The 21,653-nt window shown below is 38.8% G+C and overlaps 1 protein-coding gene and 1 non-coding gene across 2 annotated transcripts in view; both read left to right on the top strand.

Annotated features, from left to right (window-relative positions):
* LOC141326010 (uncharacterized) overlaps positions 1-7,463 on the top strand; it is a 295,299-nt gene extending 287,836 nt beyond the window's left edge. The window contains 1 exon segment of the mRNA XM_073834721.1: positions 6,571-7,463. Coding sequence (XP_073690822.1) covers positions 6,571-7,213 — 643 coding nt within the window. The 3' untranslated portion in view covers positions 7,214-7,463.
* Positions 7,464-11,432: 3,969 nt separating this feature from the next.
* trnat-ugu (transfer RNA threonine (anticodon UGU)) lies at positions 11,433-11,506 on the top strand. The gene has a single exon. It is a non-coding gene; the product is annotated as a tRNA-Thr (tRNA).
* Positions 11,507-21,653: the final 10,147 nt, after the last annotated feature.

Raw genomic sequence — 21,653 nt, forward strand, 5'->3', positions numbered from 1 at the left:
ACAATTAAAGAGACAGAAACATCGAGAGCATCACAGATTTGTATTCACACACACCTGAAGTAAAAGAGATTCATTTACAAATGAACATTTACCTTTTTGATGAATTTCCTAGGCAATAATTTCATTTCAACCAATATAATTGTGTCTTTAACAGTAATGATTGTCACACCTATGGACTGTCCTTGTGTTTGTTTTTGTTTCCATGTTCTCCTTGTACTTGTTTTTCCAGATGTTTTCTAATGCCTATATTTGTTTTTTTCTGTTCCTGTTTCCATTGATTTCAGATCTGTCTTGTCTTTCCTTTCATTTAGTTGAGTATTTAAGAGTGATCTGTTTGTGGTTTTCTCCTCTGATGTCTTACGTCCTTCAAGTGAATGTCTTCCTGTTGTTCTCCTAAGTTGTGTTTTAGTTTGTCCATTAAAGACTGTTTTAAGTTATATCCTGCGTTTCCTCGTCTCCTCGTTTCCCGCTCCGTAGATTTGTGAAATATGACAATGGTATTGAAATGATAATAAATAGTAAATATCCAATCATAAATTTGCCTTAACAAATTGCTTAATGTACCTGTGTTAAAAGTAAATATTTCTTATTTGAAAGTACAAACGGTGATTATATAAACTTAATTCTTCAAGATTCTTTATACATAAAGGCAAATGTATACGCCTTTATTTATACCCAAACTTAGTCAACTGTGAGTATACATAGTACTTCATTACTATTTATGAAAAATATGAATGAAAGATATTTAGATTATTTGCACATGTTTATTAAATCTTGATATTCTACATTATTTGGATTTTCATGATTTACAAGTTGTGTAAAATCATTAGAGTCAGGAGTGAAGAATCAGCAAAGCAGACTCAGTGCCATGAATGGACTTAAAACCTGACTGAAATTTTCCAGAAGTACTTAGAAAATACCAAACACAAACTGTTTTAGTACCTTAGGTTAAAGAAACCACAGAATTAGGCTGATAGTTATTTAAAACAGATGTGTCTAAAGAATAATGACTGCAAAATACATTCAGAAAAGAGCATTAGAAACTCAGCAGAAAGATAAATGGCATTTGAATTTTAAAATAAATATATTTAGCTTTAGGAGTGTGTGAATATGAATGTGAAATGATGCTAAGTGTCATCTTTTGTCTTTTAATGGCTGTTGATGTTTCTGCCTCATTTCTTTAATTGGTGTCTTTGTTTCTGATCAATATCTGAGGCTCCATCCACACGAAGCCGGTGCGTGCCCTATCCGATCTTTTTTTTCCCCTCGTTCTAAAAAAAAGTTCCGTACACACGAAACCACTGAAAACGGTGTAGTATATATGCCAGACCAGTATGGGGTGCTGTAATTCTGCCATAGATATACACTATACACGGAGAAGAAGACTTTGAGCATGCGCATAACCTTGCGCGCTGTATTCGTACTAAGAAGAAGAAGACGAAGATGTGAACAGTATCGCTTGTTGCTCATAACAGTTGCATAGAAGCAATAGATTTTGCTGTAATAAAGCTAGCAGGCTTAGTAGCAACACGAACACAATCATGTAGTCCCCCAATATTGTTGTAGCTGTTACGTGTGACGAAGCCGACACGTGATGTGATGACATCATCGTTTCAGAAAATATACGGATTGGCTGTACACACGAAACCGCGAGGGTGTCGTTTTCAGATTTATCCACTTTGGGACCCGGTTTCAAAAAATAGCGGATTCAGTCTCCTAAAACGCCGGATCCGTGTGGATGACACGCCAATACGATAAAAAATGTATGCGTATACAGCGAAACGCGTCTCCGTGTGGACAGGCCCTGAGTTAAATATGAATACAGAGGCTGAAGGTGTGACTTTTCCTGATCTCTGTGATAATGAGTCTATAGTTCTGCTGATTGGATTAGAGTCGCTGAAAATCTGGGCAAATTCCTGTAACTGCTTACATCCTTTGAATATTTTATCTTCTAATGACGATCCTGAAATCTGAATAAAACTACAGTGATTGAGTGTTTAGTCAGTCTGGATGACTGCAGCGTCACACAGTAACATCTCAATAAAGATCTGATGAAGATTCATTCAGTCTCCTGATCTTCTCTCCTGAGTTAACTACATGTCTAACTGGATGTTGCAGGTATTTTGGTTTCAAAACTTTTAACTTCACTAAAATCATAACTCTAATATAACATGAATGCACTTCTAAAGATTGAGTTTGTAAAGCAGGTATTGTATCTTGTATTTATTAACTGAAATGTTCACTGTTAAAAGGGAAGATGAGGAGTAACAACTGAATATGTTGACATGGTTTTTGCCAATTAAAGATGCAGAAAAGGTCATAATCAAGTTTAATAAAGGAATGGCAGAGAGTATGGGAAAAGGAAATCAAGACACATTTTTCTGTTCAATCTAAAGTTAGAAACAAATGTTTTTTACTTGTCCATCCTGTAGGGACTCAGTTAAACTGTAGAGTTTGGGGCATTGTGGGTTTAATACTTTTTCGTATATAGTAGGAAAGCATATTTTTCTCTTTTTTTCTCCTTTAATATTCACTCACAAAGACTGTTGATGCTGACCAAATACCATGATGTGAGTCTTAATTTGAAGTCATTTTCATTTATTTGTGCAGATCGGCTTTTTTTAAAGAAAATAAAAAATAGCGCACATTGTAGACACACAAAGTCATTCCCCATAATATTTTCCCTCCTTTCAGCGCTTCTCACTCCAGTCCAGCGGGTGGCACTAACACACACACTTCTGTTTGACAAACACCATTAAACCTAAGAAGAAGAAGATTAGTTTCACTGCTCTCTGTTGTTTTGTTGTGATTCTGGTTTAGTTCAGCCTGTGAGAAATGAAGTTTCTGTAAACAGAAAAAAAAACAGTTTTTGAATCCAGTCAGTAAATACCTGTAATATCCTCATCCTCACAGCTGTGTCTAGGTTTTGAAGCGAGCAGGGATATCTGGAGAAGTATCTGCTGAACTGAGATCTGCTGCTGTGAAGATGGAGTTTGTTAAAGTGGAGAGTGAGGAGAACATGAGTGAACTAGAAACCTGGAGAATAAAACAAGAGGAACCAAAACTTTTGAGAATAAAACTGGAGGAACCAGAACCTTTGAGAATAAAACAAGAGGAACCAGAACTTTTGAGAATAAAACAAGAGGAACCAGAACCTTTGAGAATAAAACAAGAGGAACCAAAACTTTTGAGAATAAAACTGGAGGAACCAGAACCTTTGAGAATAAAACAAGAGGAACCAGAACTTTTGAGAATAAAACAAGAGGAACCAGAACCTTTGAGAATAAAACAAGAGGAACCAGAACTTTTGAGAATAAAACAAGAGGAACCAGAACCTTTGAGAATAAAACAAGAGGAACCAGAACTTTTGAGAATAAAACAAGAGGAACCAGAACTTTTGAGAATAAAACAAGAGGAACAAGGAGGTTGGTGTTTAATCTTCATTCATCTTTAATGACTGTTTGTGGTACATTATTTCAAAGTTTTATTAATACTGAGTTTCAAGCTGCTTTAGATTTAGTAAATTGTAATAGAAACAATATTTAAAGCAGATCAGTCTGTTAAAGTATAGATGGCCAGCAAAAGCACTTCCAGATCTAGTAAGAAACATTTAAATTCTGCATAGGGATGCACCGATATGTATCGACTGATCACTTGCGCGTTTTGTCAGTAAAGCCGGTTCTGTACTACACACAGCCGTTGTTTACCGACGAGCTGCGCAAATCAATGTTCATTATCAGCGTGTATTATCTGTAGAATATACGGCTCAACGTGAAATCACGCACCTGATGGCATTTACTGCTGATTACAGAACCGGCTTTACTGACAAAACGCGCAAGTGATCGGTCGATATATATCGGTGCATCCCTAATTCTGCACAGAATTTTTGGTAACATTTTCTATGAAGCCCCTATTTATAATACATTATAAAGTATTTCTAAGGCATTGTAATGAATGCATCATAAAAAATAAATAAATAAATAAATCTTATAATATGTTCTCAAATAATCATAACAATTACAATATACTAAAGTACTTGAGTATTTGGGGTTCTAACTTTTAAGATTATGATTATTTATTAGACACAATGGGCGGCTAATTAAATCTACGCAATTTTTAATGGACTATATCCTATTACAATTTTTTTTTTTTTTTACATTATATTTCATTTTATTATGATAGGCCCCCTGGTCTACTGACTAGAAGCAACTTTCCAACTACACTAACACTCCTTTATTAGTAGTATTATTCGACTTAGGTTAAGTTTTGGCTAGGTAGAAGGTTCACAAACTTGCAAAGTTACATATCAGTTTTGTCTTTTGGGGAACCATTAAAATACAGTGTTAGAATATATTTAGCATACTACTACTAATAATTATTGCTAGCTGTCATGCAGTTGAATAGTTACTTATCAAAAGCTGTCTAAAGGGTACCATCAAAATAATCTAACTAATAATACAAACGTGTCATGTTATCCATTCATCTGATACATTAACTTTTGGCTCTTTGATAGATATTATTATTGTTATTATTATTAATACTTATAAGTGCTCTTTTTATGCTTCCAGTAAAGTGACATGCGTAACGTGGTAATATATGAGACTTATGTTATAACTATGAGGAGATAATCACACGCTTAAAAGCTATAACCGCAAATAAATAAAAATTACAATACATTAAAACAGTTTTATGATACAACATACTATACATTTTTTTTATAATGCACTATGAATTCATTATAGTGCCTTAAGCATGCCCTTATAATGCATTATAAATACGGGCTTTAAAGAAAGTATGCTGAATTCTTTTATGAACAGATCAAACACGGCTGATGCAGAAACAGTGTTAGCTAAAGTCATGTCCAATGCTATTACATCATTAGTTTCAGGGTTTGGACATTTTGGGAGAGAAATTCAAGAACTTTTCAACGAAATTGAAATTTTGCATGCCTCCCGACTCAAGTTTAGTGCTTTGCTGTCAAATGTGTCTTACCAAGAAATAAACATGTAATATTTTTTAGTAACTGCGCTTAAACATTCAAAACAATAGTAATCTTATGGTTGACTTGTTATTCACTTATTAGCATCAAATGGTGATGTGTTTATGCATTTTGAGGTTTAAAAACATGTTATTTTCCACATACTGTACATTATTGTTGCTCCTCTCTGCCCTCCCTTTCTGAAACGCTTTGATTTCCACAAAACTCACTGTTGATGGAAACCCAGGTGTTCTCTGATTGGTCAGCTATCCGTGCTTTGGAATTGGCCGGATACCTCAAGCGTGTGTTGGAAATGTTACACCCCTAACCATGTTGTGATACCATTTCTTGGCGCATCGAGACAGAAATGATAAAACCCATTATAAACTAGGCATTTGTTGCATACGTGCAAACTCGTGTTTGAAAAGTCAGTACTGAATTCTTTAAATATGAAAACGTACTTGCAGGCCATCAGTCAGATGCACAGACTGTTCATGCAACATTGTGATTGGCCCACTTTATGGGCATAAGGAGCTCCAGGTGTGTGTTCCTGTTGTGTATGCACTTCGATGGATTAAATGCAGAGCACAATTCACCATACTTGACTGTTTCTCTTTCAACTGGTGCAAAACTATTTCCTATTCCTAAAGTGTAATTATAATATTACTAAAGTTTTTTACAGAAAAAGTTTAGTGATTTATGAGTGAACATCCTGTGACAGTCAGTTTTGGGTTGTTTTCCATTTAAAAGATCAGTGGAACAGCCCATTAATAAACTGCCCCCTAAATAAAAACTCAGAAGTTAATTTTTTTTTTATTTGATAGTTAAATGGGGAGTTTTTTCTCTTATTTTCCCTCATCACTTTGAATTCAATTTGATGATTTTTATCCCCTAGGATACATAAAATAGTAGAGATCAGTCTATATAGATTTCCTAAACACTATCATTAGATTATCTGGATTTTTTTATTTCTATTAATTGTATAAAGGCCAACTTAAACACTGTAGGAAACCAGCCGACCAGGATCGGGTTTGGACACCATGGTATAGGATCTAGCATTTCTATGATGCCAGTTGCTTTGTGCCATTAAACTGGGGTTAACGTTTATTTCTTTGTTTTTCCACCGTAGACCTAACAGCACTGAAAGAGGAGAAGGAAGTACTGAATGAAACCGAAGAGAAAGATCAGTTTGAGAATCTTCATAATTTTGTATCTGGGGGAAAATCAGTTTGTTCCTTAGAGTCTGCAAATACTTCTAAACAAAAAAGAGCACAAAATACAGGAACTAGGAGTAATTTCACTTGCTTTCAGTGTGGACACAGTTTCACTCTAAAAGAAAACCTTAAAAGGCACATGAGAATTCACACTGGAGAAAAGCCTTACACATGCAAACAGTGTGGAAAAAGTTTCAGTCAAAAAGGACACTTTAACATTCACATGAGAGTTCACAATGGAGAGAAGCCTTACACCTGGAGAAAATGTGGAAAAAGTTTCTGCAGAAAATTAAATCTTAAAAACCACGTGTGTATTCACACTTTGGAGAGCCTTTTTAACTGCCAACAGTGTGGAGAAAATTTCACTCGTAAAGAAAGCCTTAACAAACACATGAGAATTCACACTGGAGAGAAGCCTTACACGTGCGAACAGTGTGGAAAGAGTTTCGCTCATAAAGTAAACCTTAACACACACATGAGAATTCACACTGGAGAGAAGCCTTACACGTGCAAACAGTGTGGAAAGAGTTTCGCTCATAAAGAAAACCTTAACACACACATGAGAATTCACACTGGAGAGAAGCCTTACACGTGCAAACTGTGTGGAAAGAGTTTCACTCAAAAAGGATGCCTTAACAGACACATGAGAATTCACACTGGAGAGAAGCCTTCTACATGCAAACTGTGTGGAAAGAGTTTCACTCAAAAAGGATACCTTAACAGACACATGAGAATACATGCTGTAGAGAAACCTTACACATGCAAACAGTGTGGAAAAGGTTTCTGTGGAAAATCAAAACTTAAATACCACATGCGTATTCACACTTTGGAGAGCTTTTTTACCTGCCAACAGTGTGGAGAAAATTTCACTCGTAAAGAAAGCCTTACCACACACATGAGAATTCACACTGGAGAGAAGCCTTACACGTGCAAACAGTGTGTAAAGAGTTTCGCTCGTAAAGCAAACCTTAACAGACACATGCGAATTCACACTGGAGAGAAGCCTTACACGTGTGACTAGTGTGGAAAGAGTTTCACTCAAAAAGTAAGCCTTGGCAAGCACATGAAGATTCATAATCAAAAGAAGCCTTATTAAGGGTTCCAAATGGAATCCTATACAGGGCTTCTACAATGAAATTCTAATTCACATTTTAAAGCAATGTGTTTTGTCCATGGTACACTTTACCGTGTCAACTTGAAATATGGACTATGGACAAATGGACTCTGTCTACAGTGTAAGAACTTCACATTTGAATGTCATGAATTGAAGAGAGATCTCACAGGAAGTGCACTGTTTTTTGGTTGAAGCATAAAAACTGTTAATGCACTGTTAGCATTTTAACATCAGTGTGTATGGATTTAATTTGCACACATCAGTTACTTGCTCATTTCTAGTACCAACATTGGCGGTTTTGAGGAAGGCTTTAATAGTCATATTTTGGAACCATTCCTAAAGGACTGTATTAGGAATTGTCTTTTAGGATTGTCTTGTAGACCTTTTTTCTGAACGCGGAAGTCACGCCTGACTAAATTTTTAGCATTTTCTATGTCTCATGTCAAAGTAGCGTATAATCCGAGCTGTTAATCTAATGTTAAACCTATAAAAATGTTTTTAAAAAGCACATTGCTCCCTAGCACCATCACTTTGCAATGACCATCATTTGTCATTGCCTCACTTTTAGGTTTAAACTTTATTGTAAAACAATCATTGTTGAATAAAAAAAAAACTGTTACAAATTATTGTCCTATTTTTCTTACAAAAAAAAAAACAAGAGTAATAATAATAGTCGGACATACGTACATAATGTGGCTGCGTTCGAAAGCGCATACTGGATGAGTAGGTACTTAATTTCAATAAGTACTTACTTAATGATCGCTAAAAGAGTACGTACTCTACAGCCAAATCTCGTTGAGTATGGATGTGATCTGCACGTCTTCCGCCATGTTGACGTTATCATGTGACCAACGACGTTATAACAAGTGCAACAACTTAACATATAGCGACAGGTTTAATTCATCTTTCTATAAATATTTTGATATTGATGAAATTTGTTCATTTTGTGATCATGTTGAAGAAACAGCTGTTCTTTTATTGTGATTGTAGTATAACATATATGTTTTGGGTTCATTTAGGTTTTTGTATTCTTTAATTCTAAAATAAATATTTTTTGTCAGGAAAACCCAAATTCTTTATTTTTTGAATATGTTTTTTTTTTTTTGTATTCAAAATTGTTTATCCACACGCAAAACTAGCCTAAATTCTTGTTGAATTTCTCTTTTCATCCCTGAGGCTTAACAAAAACAACAAATCCATTTTTTGATAAACTATAATGTTAATAATTTGATTCAGAGATATTTAATCATATTTCCGTGTATATAATCGCATTCTTTGATGTGAGCAAGCCTAATAGTTATGTTTTCAGGTTTTTTCATTATGATTGTTCATTGTTAAAGATAAATACCATCTTTCCCTGAACCTGTAATAATAAGTTATGTTTTATAATAATAAAAAGAAAATAAGCACAACAGATGCTCAAATAACTCATAGCATCAGTAACACAATGACCCTACCTTGTACATCTTCCTCCATGTTTGCAATATCTGCACAAAGGAAACGTGGATCAGCTGCTCGAAGATCTTGTGTTTGGTGCATAACAAAATAATAAACGATTCTAGCATTAAAAAGTATAATAAATAAAGGTAAAATCATAATAAAATAATAATAATAATAATAGTAGTCAGTCCAGCCCATGGTATTTTCTTTTATAACCGACCTGGCCCCCCATTAAAGAAAATAAAAATATGTGGCCCGCTCAGAAAAAAGTTTGGGGACCCCTGCTCTAGATGCTCTCGCTGGCTCTGGGCTCATTGATGATGAAGAGGCCACAGCAACATCTGGTCCAGATGAGGCAAAGGGCAGGTGGAGTGATGGAGGGTCTCATCGATGGCACTAGACTATTTATTTCCAGGATGCTGCTGTGGATTTCTCCTTTCTCACTGCACACACCAGTCTGCAGACATTTCAGATCATACAAAGATGCACAAATACAATACAAAAGCTGTCATTTTAACAGCACAATGTCATCAGATCTCTGTATTAGAAGTAACAAACAAAATGAACAATCTTTATATTAAGTTTCAGATTTTACTTTTTTTCCTGTAAATGCTGCTGTCATCTTTTTTTTTCAGGTCCTGCTCCACCACAAAATATCTGCAACAAAGGCACAGAAATCAAGAATCAGAAAAGTGGTGTAATAGCTCTGCTTAATTTATTTTTTTATTTTTTATTAAATATTATTAATAAACTGCAACTTAAGGTTTAAAATATGTTTTATTGATGTCTGTAGTGTACTCACTCAAAGCCTTTGATGGCAGCACTGCTTTATCAGTCATTCTTCACCTGACAAGCATACTTGCCTCATCTGTCCCTGTAACATCCAGCCAAGATTCAGTTCCCTCTGATTCGTGTGCTCAATACTACATTTATGAGGTAGCTGTTGTGTTAATTGGTTTATCATCAAATTCAAATGCTCCTGAATTTATCAACAGTACTATTAGACAAATGAAACAGATAACTCATGTTTAGTTACTATATGTACATGTGTTTATTTACATAACATTAATCTAAAGCAGTGTTGGCAACAGTGAATTCTACATTAACTCAAATAATGTCCATCACTCATTTAGATGTCTGTTTCGTGTTGTGATGGGCTCATTTAATTCTCTCAGAACTTATTCCTGTCCGTTGTTAAACATTTAGTAATCATATTTAAGATGTCTATGGTAGCTATACGTAATAAAACGTGTTTTACAGCGAGATCAGAAATATACTTTAGCATTACTGTCTAACGTCTTGGCACCTTATGCAAATCAACAGTTTACGATACAGTAGCTCAACAAATATGATTTTAAGACAGTGAACCGTGTTTCGGTTTGCACCCTGGTCGCGTTTTGGCCTCCTGTGGCCTCCTGGGATTGAAAAGTGTGCATCAGATGAACACTTCAGAATCTGGGCTGAAGCAGTAGGGATTTCTCGCCTACTCTTTTATGAATACTGAGGTTTCGAAGGTACTTCTTTCTTCACGTACTCTTTTTCCCTACTATATAGTAGGTAAGTAGGCATATTCGAACGCACTTTAAGTATACGTTTGTCCGAATCTAGTGAGAATTAGTCCACTCGCCTACTAATTCTCGCCTACTCTTTTATGAATACTGAACATTCAAACATACTTTTTTCCTCGCCTACTGCTTTTTACCTACTATATAGTATGGAAGTATGCGGTTTCGAACGCAGCGCCTCTCTTTTAAGCGTACCAGCACCTTTCCCGCCTCTGGATGTTTTGACCCTCTGAGTCACCCTCCCGACAGCCTTGCTTTTGATTTGACGCCATGGCTTAGTTGGTTAAAGTGCCTGTCTTGTAAACAGGAGATCCTGCGCTCGAATCCCAGCGATGCCTTTGGTTGCGCGCCACAATACAGCCGACATCGTGCTTTACCAAAAAAATGGGCAGCGAATGGGGACACAGAGGAGCTTGAGTTGTGATTTTTGCCATTTTCTTAAGCCCATCATGCGCAGTGTTGCAATCGGACAGCAGAAACCATTAGGAGGCCTCCTGTTCCCAGCGTAAATTGTTTTTAAAAAAAAAAGTCAATCATATTTAAAAGGTAGCAAAACATGCCCAAGAACCAATTCAGTGAGGTATGGCAATAACTGTCTTGCATCAAGTGGAGGAAGCAGGACGTACAAAGTGTTTATTCATGCATCGTCTAAGCCGCTATCCCCACGATTAACATGTGGGTTGGCGCCGTGGCTTAGTTGGTTAAAGCGCCTGTCTAGTAAACCGGAGATCCTGGTTTCAAATCCCAGCGGTGCCTTGCAAATGGCAGCTTGGATCTTTTTGCCCTCCCTTGGACCTGAGGCCCTTACAGTGCCTCTGCCTTTCAAACAACACTGGGCACTGCAATTGTGCAGAGACCCGAGGGCCTGTCCTTCCTGCAGAGAGAGAACGCGCTCTTTTACTGTTGGACGGTCACAGACCTGGAAGGTCAGCCTGGGTTTGAATCCCAGCAATGCCTCTGGTTGCGCACCACAATACAGCCAACGTCGTGCTTTACCAAAAAACAGACGGCGAAATGGAGACACATAGAAGCTCGAGGACAGCGGGCAGCTTGCCTTGCAACACTACCCTCTCACGTGCTTTTGAAGGATAGCATCGTAGGCTAACGGGTCCCACCAAGGAGGCACCGTGGCTTAGCTGGTCAAAGCGCCTGTCTTGTAAAGAGGAGATCCTGGGTTCAAATCCCAGCGGTGCCTTGGGCGGTTTTCCAGTCCAGCAAACGCAAGCTTTTCCGATAGCGAGTGGTTAATTTTGCAAAACACAGTTGTCGGCAAACGCCTTAAAGCTGTCCAGCGCCCGATCAGCCAACGCCTGGCCTCTTCTCTGGAAGCCTGGATTGTCAGAGTCGCCCTCCCGGAGGGCTAATGTGCTGCCCGGCTAGTCTAGTAAACAGGAGATCCTGCGTTCGAATCCCAGCGATGCCTTTGGTTGCACGCCACAATACAGCCAATTTTCAATACAGCTTTCAAAGGGCTTTACAAGTTCCCAGTGACCCTTATTCCTTGGATGGGATGATGAAGAGCCCTTTGAAGCTGCATTGACAATTAATTTTGGACCTTCAACCTGTTGGCTCCCATCGAAATATGTAGAAAAAATCCTGGAAGGTTTTCCTCAAAAACCTTTTTGACAGAAAAAGAGACATAAGCATCTTGAATGACAGAGGGGTGAGTGAATTATCAACAGGAAATATTTGTGTCAGAATTGATCTAAAAACTGAATAAATACAAAACCAACACATATACAAAATTATCAAGACTTAACAATTTTATTAGTTTCAGATGTAAATTTAGATTATTGAATTTTCGCTACTAGTTATTCAAGTTATTATAGTTATTATAACTATACTAGTTATTTCTATCTCATCCACATCATTTTATTTTAATCCACAATATTCTACTGACTCCCATGGGCTCCAAACACAGTGGTGTCCAAAATTATTAGAACACTAGTATTTTTACCAGCTAAAAAGGATTTTAATTCAGTCATGTTTATCTTTTGCTGTAGTGTTTCAATGGGTAATTTATTTTATATTTCTAAACATTAATTTTGCCATTAAATGTAATAATCCAGTAAGACTTTTGTTTGACAACAGCCAGTGCTCCAAACAGAGATCTGATCTTATCATCATCCATTCTGCACAGAATGACAGAACAAACTGAGACAGATTGAATCTAGAAGAACTGTGGCAACGTCTCCAAGATGCTTCAAGAGGCCCACCTGCAAACCTGAAAAACTATCCGCAAGTGCACCTAGTGCAAAAGCTGCTTTAAACACAGGATGATGGTCACACCAAATGTTGATTTAATTTAGTTAAAAGAAGTTAATTGATAAAGAAAACATTTATGATATTTTTATCAACATTCTCATTTTACAGAATTTGTACACAAGTGAAAAATACTATGAACTTCCCTTTAAAAATAAAATTAATGTTAGTGTGTCTTAACGTTAGAAATGAATACTTACTTCCTCTGAAGATCATGTATTAGAAGATTTTCATTCCCAAATCTTCAGGATCATAAGGAGGAAACACACACACAAGCATTCAATTAAATTAAAATGAATTTGTTTGATAAGACATTATCTACTTACTGACAGACATGGGCTTACGAAAATGTACTCACCGGCTCCATACCAAATCTGCACAGCTGATCCAAAATCCTGGTTTACATATAGTATTCTTCTCCATGGAGTCCAATGATCATACTTTCAGGTCCTCTCTCTGTCAGATGAGTTCACATAACAGTGTTCTTAGGTTAAGTTACTCATTTTGAAGTTCTGTCACATTTTGTGAGTTTGATCTTAAAACTAGCATGGGTGCACGATATGACTATATTATTTCACAATAGTAATATATCACAGTATAGTTATTTATAATATTGTATTTCATTCAACATACGATCAAAGTAGCAAATTGACGTTACAAACAATAGGACTAATACAAAGGCAAGTTAAGTACATTTAATGATTTTCTCTTTAGTATTTTGTTGCTTGATTATAATTAAGACCGACTGCTTGTAACGATAGGCTTAATTATACTGATGTAACTTTAAAATCCAGTAACTGACACCTAACTTGGTTTGTTAATCTGGACTCAAAACATTAGCGACTGTGTTTAGGTAAATTACATCTTAAGTAAACTGTCTGTATTTGACTATTCAAGTGAGGTGCAGATTTCTTTCACTACATATATTCGGCAAGATATAAATATAACATTACCGCCTAGCCGCAGCTAACAAAACACAGTAACACACACTGGTAGGATACTAAGATATGTAACGTAGACTAACTATGTACACTTTTCGTCCTTTATCGCACGCCATTGACCACTCCTCCGTTGTTGAAAGCCTGACAAGCATGTTTGTGTGATCATTCTCTGGGAGAATACCTATTGCACAGTACACACATTGATTGATGTCTTTTGGACCAATAGTTTTTGAGAAAAGTGGGGAAAGGCACCTCCTCCGCACGTAGGGCTGGGTATCGAGTTCGATACTTTTTAAGCACCGACTGAATTGTCTCGATACTATCGAGTATCGAAAAAATCATTTTCGTTTGGTACCAAATTTCGATACCCAAGGATATAATCTTGTCAACGTCAGTGAGCTAGAAAACGTGCGGTATCTTTTACTTGCCCAGATCAAATGCTGGTGATTAGCTGCGGCGAGGCTGCCTTGAAAATCAATAGTTTATGGCGGTCAAGCCCACTCGCCCAGAGCTTGTCAAATGTGAGGCTGTAATGTACACTATACTTTAAAGCATAGCATAAATTTAACACAAACGATGTATAAGAGATCAAAAGTATTTCTACAATATGCCAATATTGACGGCAACAGCGTGCGATGCAATATTTGTAAAAAGGTTATCGCGTCCAAGACTGGCAAAACGTCAAATATGAGAAAACACCAGACAACATTCTGTCGGATACAATTATGGCGCCTCAGTCTCAATATAGTCTCAGTATAGGTACAACGCAACATACATTCACATCAAACGATAACTCAGAGTTGCACTCAGGGGCATCATTTTCACTGGGGACACGCTTTTCAAAATCCCGTTTGTGTCCTCCCACTTTCAAAAGGTTTTGTTAAAGTAATCTCTTGTGTTGTAGAATGCACGCTCATCACCGCCGAGTTTCGCGGGATCGTTGAAACAAAACCAAAAGTAACACGCGCACACACATTTAAAGCAATTTTAATACCCCACGTTTAGAGAACGACTTCCCAATGCGCGCAAATTAGGCTACATAAAATATTGAAGCTGTTATTAGTATGTGGGCTAATAAATTGTGTAGTTGTCTATTAATAGCTCTGTATCATGCTTGAAGATTCAGTCTCTTTTGCACTTTGATTTTTGAAAGAGTAGCCTATTTTGATTATGGCTGTATTTATTGTCTACACCACTAAGAAAGAACTGTCGTTTATTTTTTGTTATTTATAATATATTTTGTCATTTATTTAGATTTTAATCTAAATGCACTGGTTGCCTCTAATTTAAATGGCTGTACTTATAATAAACATTTTGTTCATGTACTCATATTATCATTCATTCTTGTCCCTTGCTTAAGGTGTAAACTAAATATATTAAAAAGGCTTTCAGAATCAGCCCATTTACTTGTAAAACATCAGCAATCAAAATCGACCTTGAAGAATCAATATCAGTGCTACATGCTAATTTTTCTGAAGAAGAACTGTTGAGTGATTTCAGGTGATCTTAAAAGGTTAGTTCACCAAAAGATGAAAATTCTGTAATCAATAAGATCATTTGGATTTAATCAAAGAGCTTTCTGATCCTCCTATATTTACTGGATATGCATTTTCAATGCCCAGAAAGGAACCAAAAACATAGTCGAAATAAGTCAATGTGAATACTTCTGTGTAAAGTAAACAAAAATAACTTTATTCAAAGATTTATCCATGGGAGGATCAGAACGCTCTTGGATAAAATCCAAAATATCTTGTAATGACAGAATTCAAATTTTTGGGTGAACTAAACCTTTAAGCAGCAGTGAGCCTCACAAATACTTAAATCTGATTGAGTTAAAACTGTTTGAACTTTATTATAAAAACATTCACTGATATATTGTGTTAACTACACTTTGTTCATTTTGCGCTTTTGTTCCTTTGTTTATTGGTCTTAGAGATAAGCCTGATGTGAAAGTGTCACAAACATCCTGAAAAAGTAATCTCGTTAAAATACATTTCTTAAAATAAAATTATAGAAAAAAAGTATCGTTCAGAACCGGTATCGAATTCAGGGTATCGGTATCGGTATCGAACATTTTGCAACGATACCCAGCCCTATCCGCACGTGTACGGAAGATGATAAGCATTAACGATGTTCCGTACAGGCTTACGATGGTGTTCCGTACAGAGTGCGCATCTTGATTTCAATGACAAAAATGGACATTTAACGGATCAACAGTGTGCCATTTATTTGTTTTTACTGAAGAAAACAACATTTAAATTAATAAGGAAGGTGAGTACCCTTTTATTTGTTTAAAAGTCAAGTAATTTGCTACTTAAATAAGCTAGATGACCACGCGAGCTAGGCCTGATCGTGTCGCAATATTTTGGCATATGGGTTAATAACCATGTGAAACGTTAGTAAATAGCATTAAGTTAACATACCATGCGTTTCTTAAGATAAACAAGGACAAACAATTTGAACTGATTTAAAATATTTAATGATTAACCAATTTGAAAACTTTAACACACATAAATGAACAGGATACAAGTGTGTGTGTGTGTGTGTGTGTTTGTTTACAACTATTTACATTAAACAACAAACTGACAATAGTATAACTGCAAATAACATTCATTTTCAGTGTGCATTATGTACATTTGTGTGCATGTGTGTCCCCACAAGGATAGGAATACCAGTAGATTTTGACCTTGTGGGGACATTTCTCAGGTGTTTTATGTTGACAGACAACATTTATGGCACAGCCAGTCGGTGTCTGGCACTTCCTCCACTTCTGCACACACAATTGGCACAGATCACACTGGAGCCATTCATCAATGGCCTCATCTTCTGAGCCAGGTGGGACCACTCTACGGCAGACAGCACAGTGTTCTCCCTCTCCCGTCTGAGAAGGAGGTGCCTGCCTCTTTTGACATTTGGCCTCGTGGGCTTGTCTCTTTTCCTTCTTTCTTTTTTGCCATCTCTTCCTTGCACTTTCTTTTGTTTTCTTCCTTCTCTTTTCCTTTAGTTTCTTTTTCTACCAGCAGTTTGAAATACTCGTCGCTGGTGATAACACGGACTGGCAAAGGAATGCGACGCCTCACCTTCTCCTTCCTCTCCAGGGCTGGACTCATGAGAACGTTAGCCAGACTCTCAGGTATTACACCTGCTGCCACCAGGTAATTTTTGGGAGCCACCGGGTTACTGTCATGATCGGGGCTGTGGGTTTTCCCTCAGCCACCTGAGGTCGCTGTTTGCACTCACTCCTCTGATTCTTCACGTCTGTTTTGTCATTTGCACTGATCACCCACATCTGTTCACAATTATCTTTGGACTATAAGAACTCTTTCTGCTCACTCTGGATTCAGGTCTGCATTGTCTTTTGTCCTCTGTGTTTTTTGTGTTCCAGTTCTACCTATGACCTTGCTCTTGTTTTGTTCAGTTTATGTTTGAGTTTATGTTGAGTCTACCGTGTTGGCTTTTTGTTTTTGTTTTTGTGTTTATTAAATATATTCTTTCTTTCCCTGCATTTGGACTCAGACCTCCTGTTATTCACCGTGACAGAATGCAGACCTCCATAATGGGTCCAGCAGGGAGGAATTTTTTTTTTTGAGGCGGTGACCATTCCCTCTGCTCCCATGACGGAGGGGATGTCATTTGAGGCGGCATCGGCAGCGCGCTTTGAGTACATCTACGCCTGCCTGGCGGTGGATGCTCGTATCGCCGAGGCTATGCGGAAGCGCCCCTGCTTTGCGGTGGGGGTGGAGACGACTGCGCTCTCTGTTCCGGACACGGCGGTGACCGCTCTCTCTGTTCCGGACGCGGCGGTGACCGCTCTTTCTGTTCCGGACGTGGCGGTGACCGCTCTTTCTGTTCCGGACGCGGCGGTGACCGCTCTCTCTGTTCCGGACGCGGCGGTGACCGCTCTTTCTGTTCCGGACGCGGCGGTGACCGCTCTCTCTGTTCCGGACGCGGCGGTGACCGCTCTCTCTGTTCCGGACGCGGCGGTGACCGCTCTCTCTGTTCCGGACGCGGCGGTGACCGCTCTCTCTGTTCCTGACGCGCCGGTGACCGCTCTCTCTGTTCCTGACGCGCCGGTGACCGCTGACGTTCCTGACGCGGCGAGGCAAGCTTGCGTTCCTCTGACGGCGGGGCCCGCGGACATTCCTCTGGCGGCGAGGCCAGTTCACGTTCCTCTGACTGCGGTGCCCGCGGACGTTCCACTGGTGGCGAGACCAGCTCACGTTCCTCTGGCGGCGGTGTCCGCTCACGTTCCTCCGCTGCACGGGCCTGGCCCGCCATCCCTCCCCCTGATGCACCTTCCACCGTTCCTCCTCCCTCCAGAATTTTTGTTTTGGGAACGTCTGGTAGCCGTTCCCTAGAGAGGGGGTACTGTCATGATCGGGGCTGTGGGTTTTCCCTCAGCCACCTGAGGTCGCTGTTTGCACTCACTCCTCTGATTCTTCACGTCTGTTTTGTCATTTGCACTGATCACCCACATCTGTTCACAATTATCTTTGGACTATAAGAACTCTTTCTGCTCACTCTGGATTCAGGTCTGCATTGTCTTTTGTCCTCTGTGTTTTTTGTGTTCCAGTTCTACCTATGACCTTGCTCTTGTTTTGTTCAGTTTATGTTTGAGTTTATGTTGAGTCTACCGTGTTGGCTTTTTGGTTTTGATTTTGTGTTTATTAAATATATTCTTTCTCTCCCTGCATTTGGACCCAGACCTCCTGTTATTCACCGTGACAGTTACAGGTGGGACGAGGTGTTTGAGTTGTGCTTAATCTGTCATCAGGTTGAGTGCTGGACGTGAAGGTGAGAGTGGCGTGAGCACTGGATGGTGTGGGTGAATGAGTAATGGATGTTCAATTCAATTCAATTCAATTCAAGTTTATTTGTATAGCGCTTTTTACAATACAAATTGTTGCAGAGCAGCTGTACAAAAGTTTTAGGCTACTACAATATATTTAGTAGCTTATTAGTGGTGAATACTGTATGTTGAGTCGATGTACATATGATATAAATATTAAAATCAGTAACTGTGTAATCAAACAGATGATGAACACTAATTGCAATGGTTATGTGCTGTAATCGACTTGTAGGAAAATTATGTAGTGCTGTATGTTGTTTCAAGGCTGGCATCATCTGCGGTCCTCTGAGGGGTTGGCATCATCTCTTCTTCTGAATCCGGGCTGAATCTTGTGTAAACCCTAGTTACCACGGGATGGAAATCCAGTGGCAGAGACAGAGAAACAAAGAAATAATTAGCGTAGCTGCTGTTCCAACTTCCGACCAAACAAAAATGATGTGTTTAGCCCAAGCTGAGGAATATTAATGTGCATTTGATCAGATGATCAGATACAACATTCTGAGATACATTATGTGAATGCTTGGCTCAGTGTTGTGGTGGCAGAGCTGGTTGGTGTAGCAGATGGTGTGGCAGGAGCGATGGATGTTGTGTCTGACGGAGTGGTGGGAGTGCTGGATGGTGTGGCATCATTTCCATCTGCAAATGGAAGCACTCTTTCCACCTAATAAAATAAAACGTATGTAAAACTCATTAACACACTTGAAAAGAAATGTAAGTAACTTAGAGGATGAATTATCATATTATTAATGTCAAAATACCTGGGTTGTGTCCACAGCAGCCCTGGAGAGAGGAAAGATGCCAGCCATGCGAAACCCAGCCTTAATGTTTTGGGCTGTGACTGCAGTGGGGTAGACATGTTTGAGGAGTGGTGACCCATCCTGGAAGCCATAGTGGAGAAAGCAGTCTTCAGTGGGTTGAAGACTGCAATGTCGAGGGGCTGCAGAATATGTGTTGTGTTGGCAGGTAGGCAGAGAATTTCAATTTGGTTTTCCCTGCAGAACATGATTACGTCTTTTGAAACGTGTGTCTCGATTTGGTCCATGATTAAAATTAGTGGTCTCTCCTCAGGAGCATATTTCATAAATCATAAAGTTTAGGAAATCCCTGGACCACAATGATGAGCTGCTCCTCCATGTTTCTGCTGAGATTTCAATGTAACGGAAAAACGTGAGGAAGCTGATTGGTTGGTTCATGTCACATGACCTGCGGTGCGCTTGCAGCATTCTGAAAAGTTGAGAAGTTTTTATCTCGATGCAGCGCAGACGCGCCTGGAAAAACGCTTCCAGTATGCGCGCGCAAGCCGCGAGTCTCCATTTGAAATAATGAACTTGAGCGCCTAAAAGACGCTACATGTGGACGGCCCCTTAAAAAGAGCTCCGAGTCCATGTAACCCTTATCCTTGACACCATAGGGGGAGCTGAGGGTTGGTTAGGATGAGGGTTGTTTTAAGAATTAATGTGTTTTGCAGTGAAGTTTCCTTGAGTTTATATTTTGTAGTTTTCTTGTCTTTCACAGTTTGCTTCATTTAAGAGTGTGATGATACAGTTCTGTCTGGGAATGTTTTGTCTGTCTATTTCAGGGTTATCTGTCGGCAGGAAACCAGTTGAGTGCGGCTGCACAATCTTCCTCTCTTCCTTATAGTTGCCCTGGATCATCTGTAATTTTCCTTCCCATATGTAGAAGTATTTTCTTAAATGATATGTGAACCCCCGCCTACATGAAGGCTTGTAAGGGTGCTGTATAAAGATGGGACTGCCCCATCTTCTTTGGTAGATAGCAATAAACAAACTTGTATTAGACTTTGGTGTGTTGTTGTCTATCCCAAGCGCGCTTGTTGCTGATCCACTCGACAGACCTGAGAAACTGCAGTGACCCAAAACAAAGGTTCTAACAATTTGGTGACCCCTGACGTGATGTCTCTGATCAGGTAAGACAAAGTATAGTTTGACTACCTGATCAGTGACATTACTATTACTGTGTGTCTGTAATTACGTGACTTGGGCAAGACAGAGTATAGTCTGACTGTCTAATTAGTAATTGCTGATTAAATTGCGTAACTCGGGCAAGACAGAATATAGTCTGACTGTCTGATTACCAATTGTTTAACTGCGTAGTAGGGTAAGACAGAGTATAGTCTGACTATCTGTACTGACGTAAGGTATACCCTCAGCGAGGCTGGGAAGAGCGCTATAAATCAAAATCGAAAACGAAATTAAAAGCAAAAGTGTGAGTCACGAGTTTCGGTCTGTCCCATGGTGAGGTGAATATCTGTATATATTATCTGTATATCTATCATGGGAGCCACCTATCCTAAACCAAATCCTGGCGAAACACCAAATTGGATGAATAGATGTAGTTGGGGTTTTACACAAATTTATGGGTGAATAATTTTTCGGGTTGGACCAAAGCCAATGGTGTGTATCCTACATATCCCCGAATGGGTTCTTTTGACCCAAATAATATGGCACAAGCTTTTCGATTGACATATAAAGGTGAAGGTGACCCTGAAAGGGACCAAAAATATATGAAAGACGGGTAAGATGTTTGGTTAAAAACACAAACCGTGTGGAATGATAAACAAGGCATTTCATTGCCCAGATCAGTTAAGGGTATCGTGCCAAAAAAAGCCGACGGGTAAGAACGAGAAACTACTGTTAGATGAAGCCGAGTCCAATTTGCAAAAAAAAAAAACAAACGACCAAAGCGACTGAATTTACAAACAAACTCTATCCAGACTTGTCTTCCGTTTTCCACATTCTCGCCATGCGCGCCGCCGCCTTATCCTGCACCCGCGCCTGTCGTGCCCGCGCTTACTTTCGCAGCTCGCCGCGCGCCCCCAGCAGAGAAAATAAATGAAGCTCATTTATGGATAACAAAACGACAGGGCCACATAGACATAACTCCGCCGTCCGTCTCGACTATGAAAAACATTTTGAGCATGTTACCAGAAGTGGACAAACCAATAAAATTGTCGTGTAACAGCCATTTCACTGGCGCAGATTATAAGTTCATAATAATGTCAAAAATGGGTAATAAGTCTGATGAGACGCGTCTGCTCGAGGTTGTTCCCTGTCTAAAACCAGAAAATGATCGACCTAAGTGTGTGTGTCCAACACACTGATAAAGAGTCTTGCCTGGCTAAGACAACCTTGAAGATAGATAAAGCCTCTATGTCTGTGTGTGTCAGTCTCTATCTGCACTCAGTCGCTGTCTGCACTCCATCGGGAGTGTTGAAGCTGACTTCTGCTGATGAAACTGCAAACTATTTTCTTCAGTAAACAACAGCATCT

Source organism: Garra rufa, chromosome 2 (genome assembly GCF_049309525.1).
Source record: "Garra rufa chromosome 2, GarRuf1.0, whole genome shotgun sequence".
Taxonomy (NCBI): domain Eukaryota; kingdom Metazoa; phylum Chordata; class Actinopteri; order Cypriniformes; family Cyprinidae; genus Garra; species Garra rufa.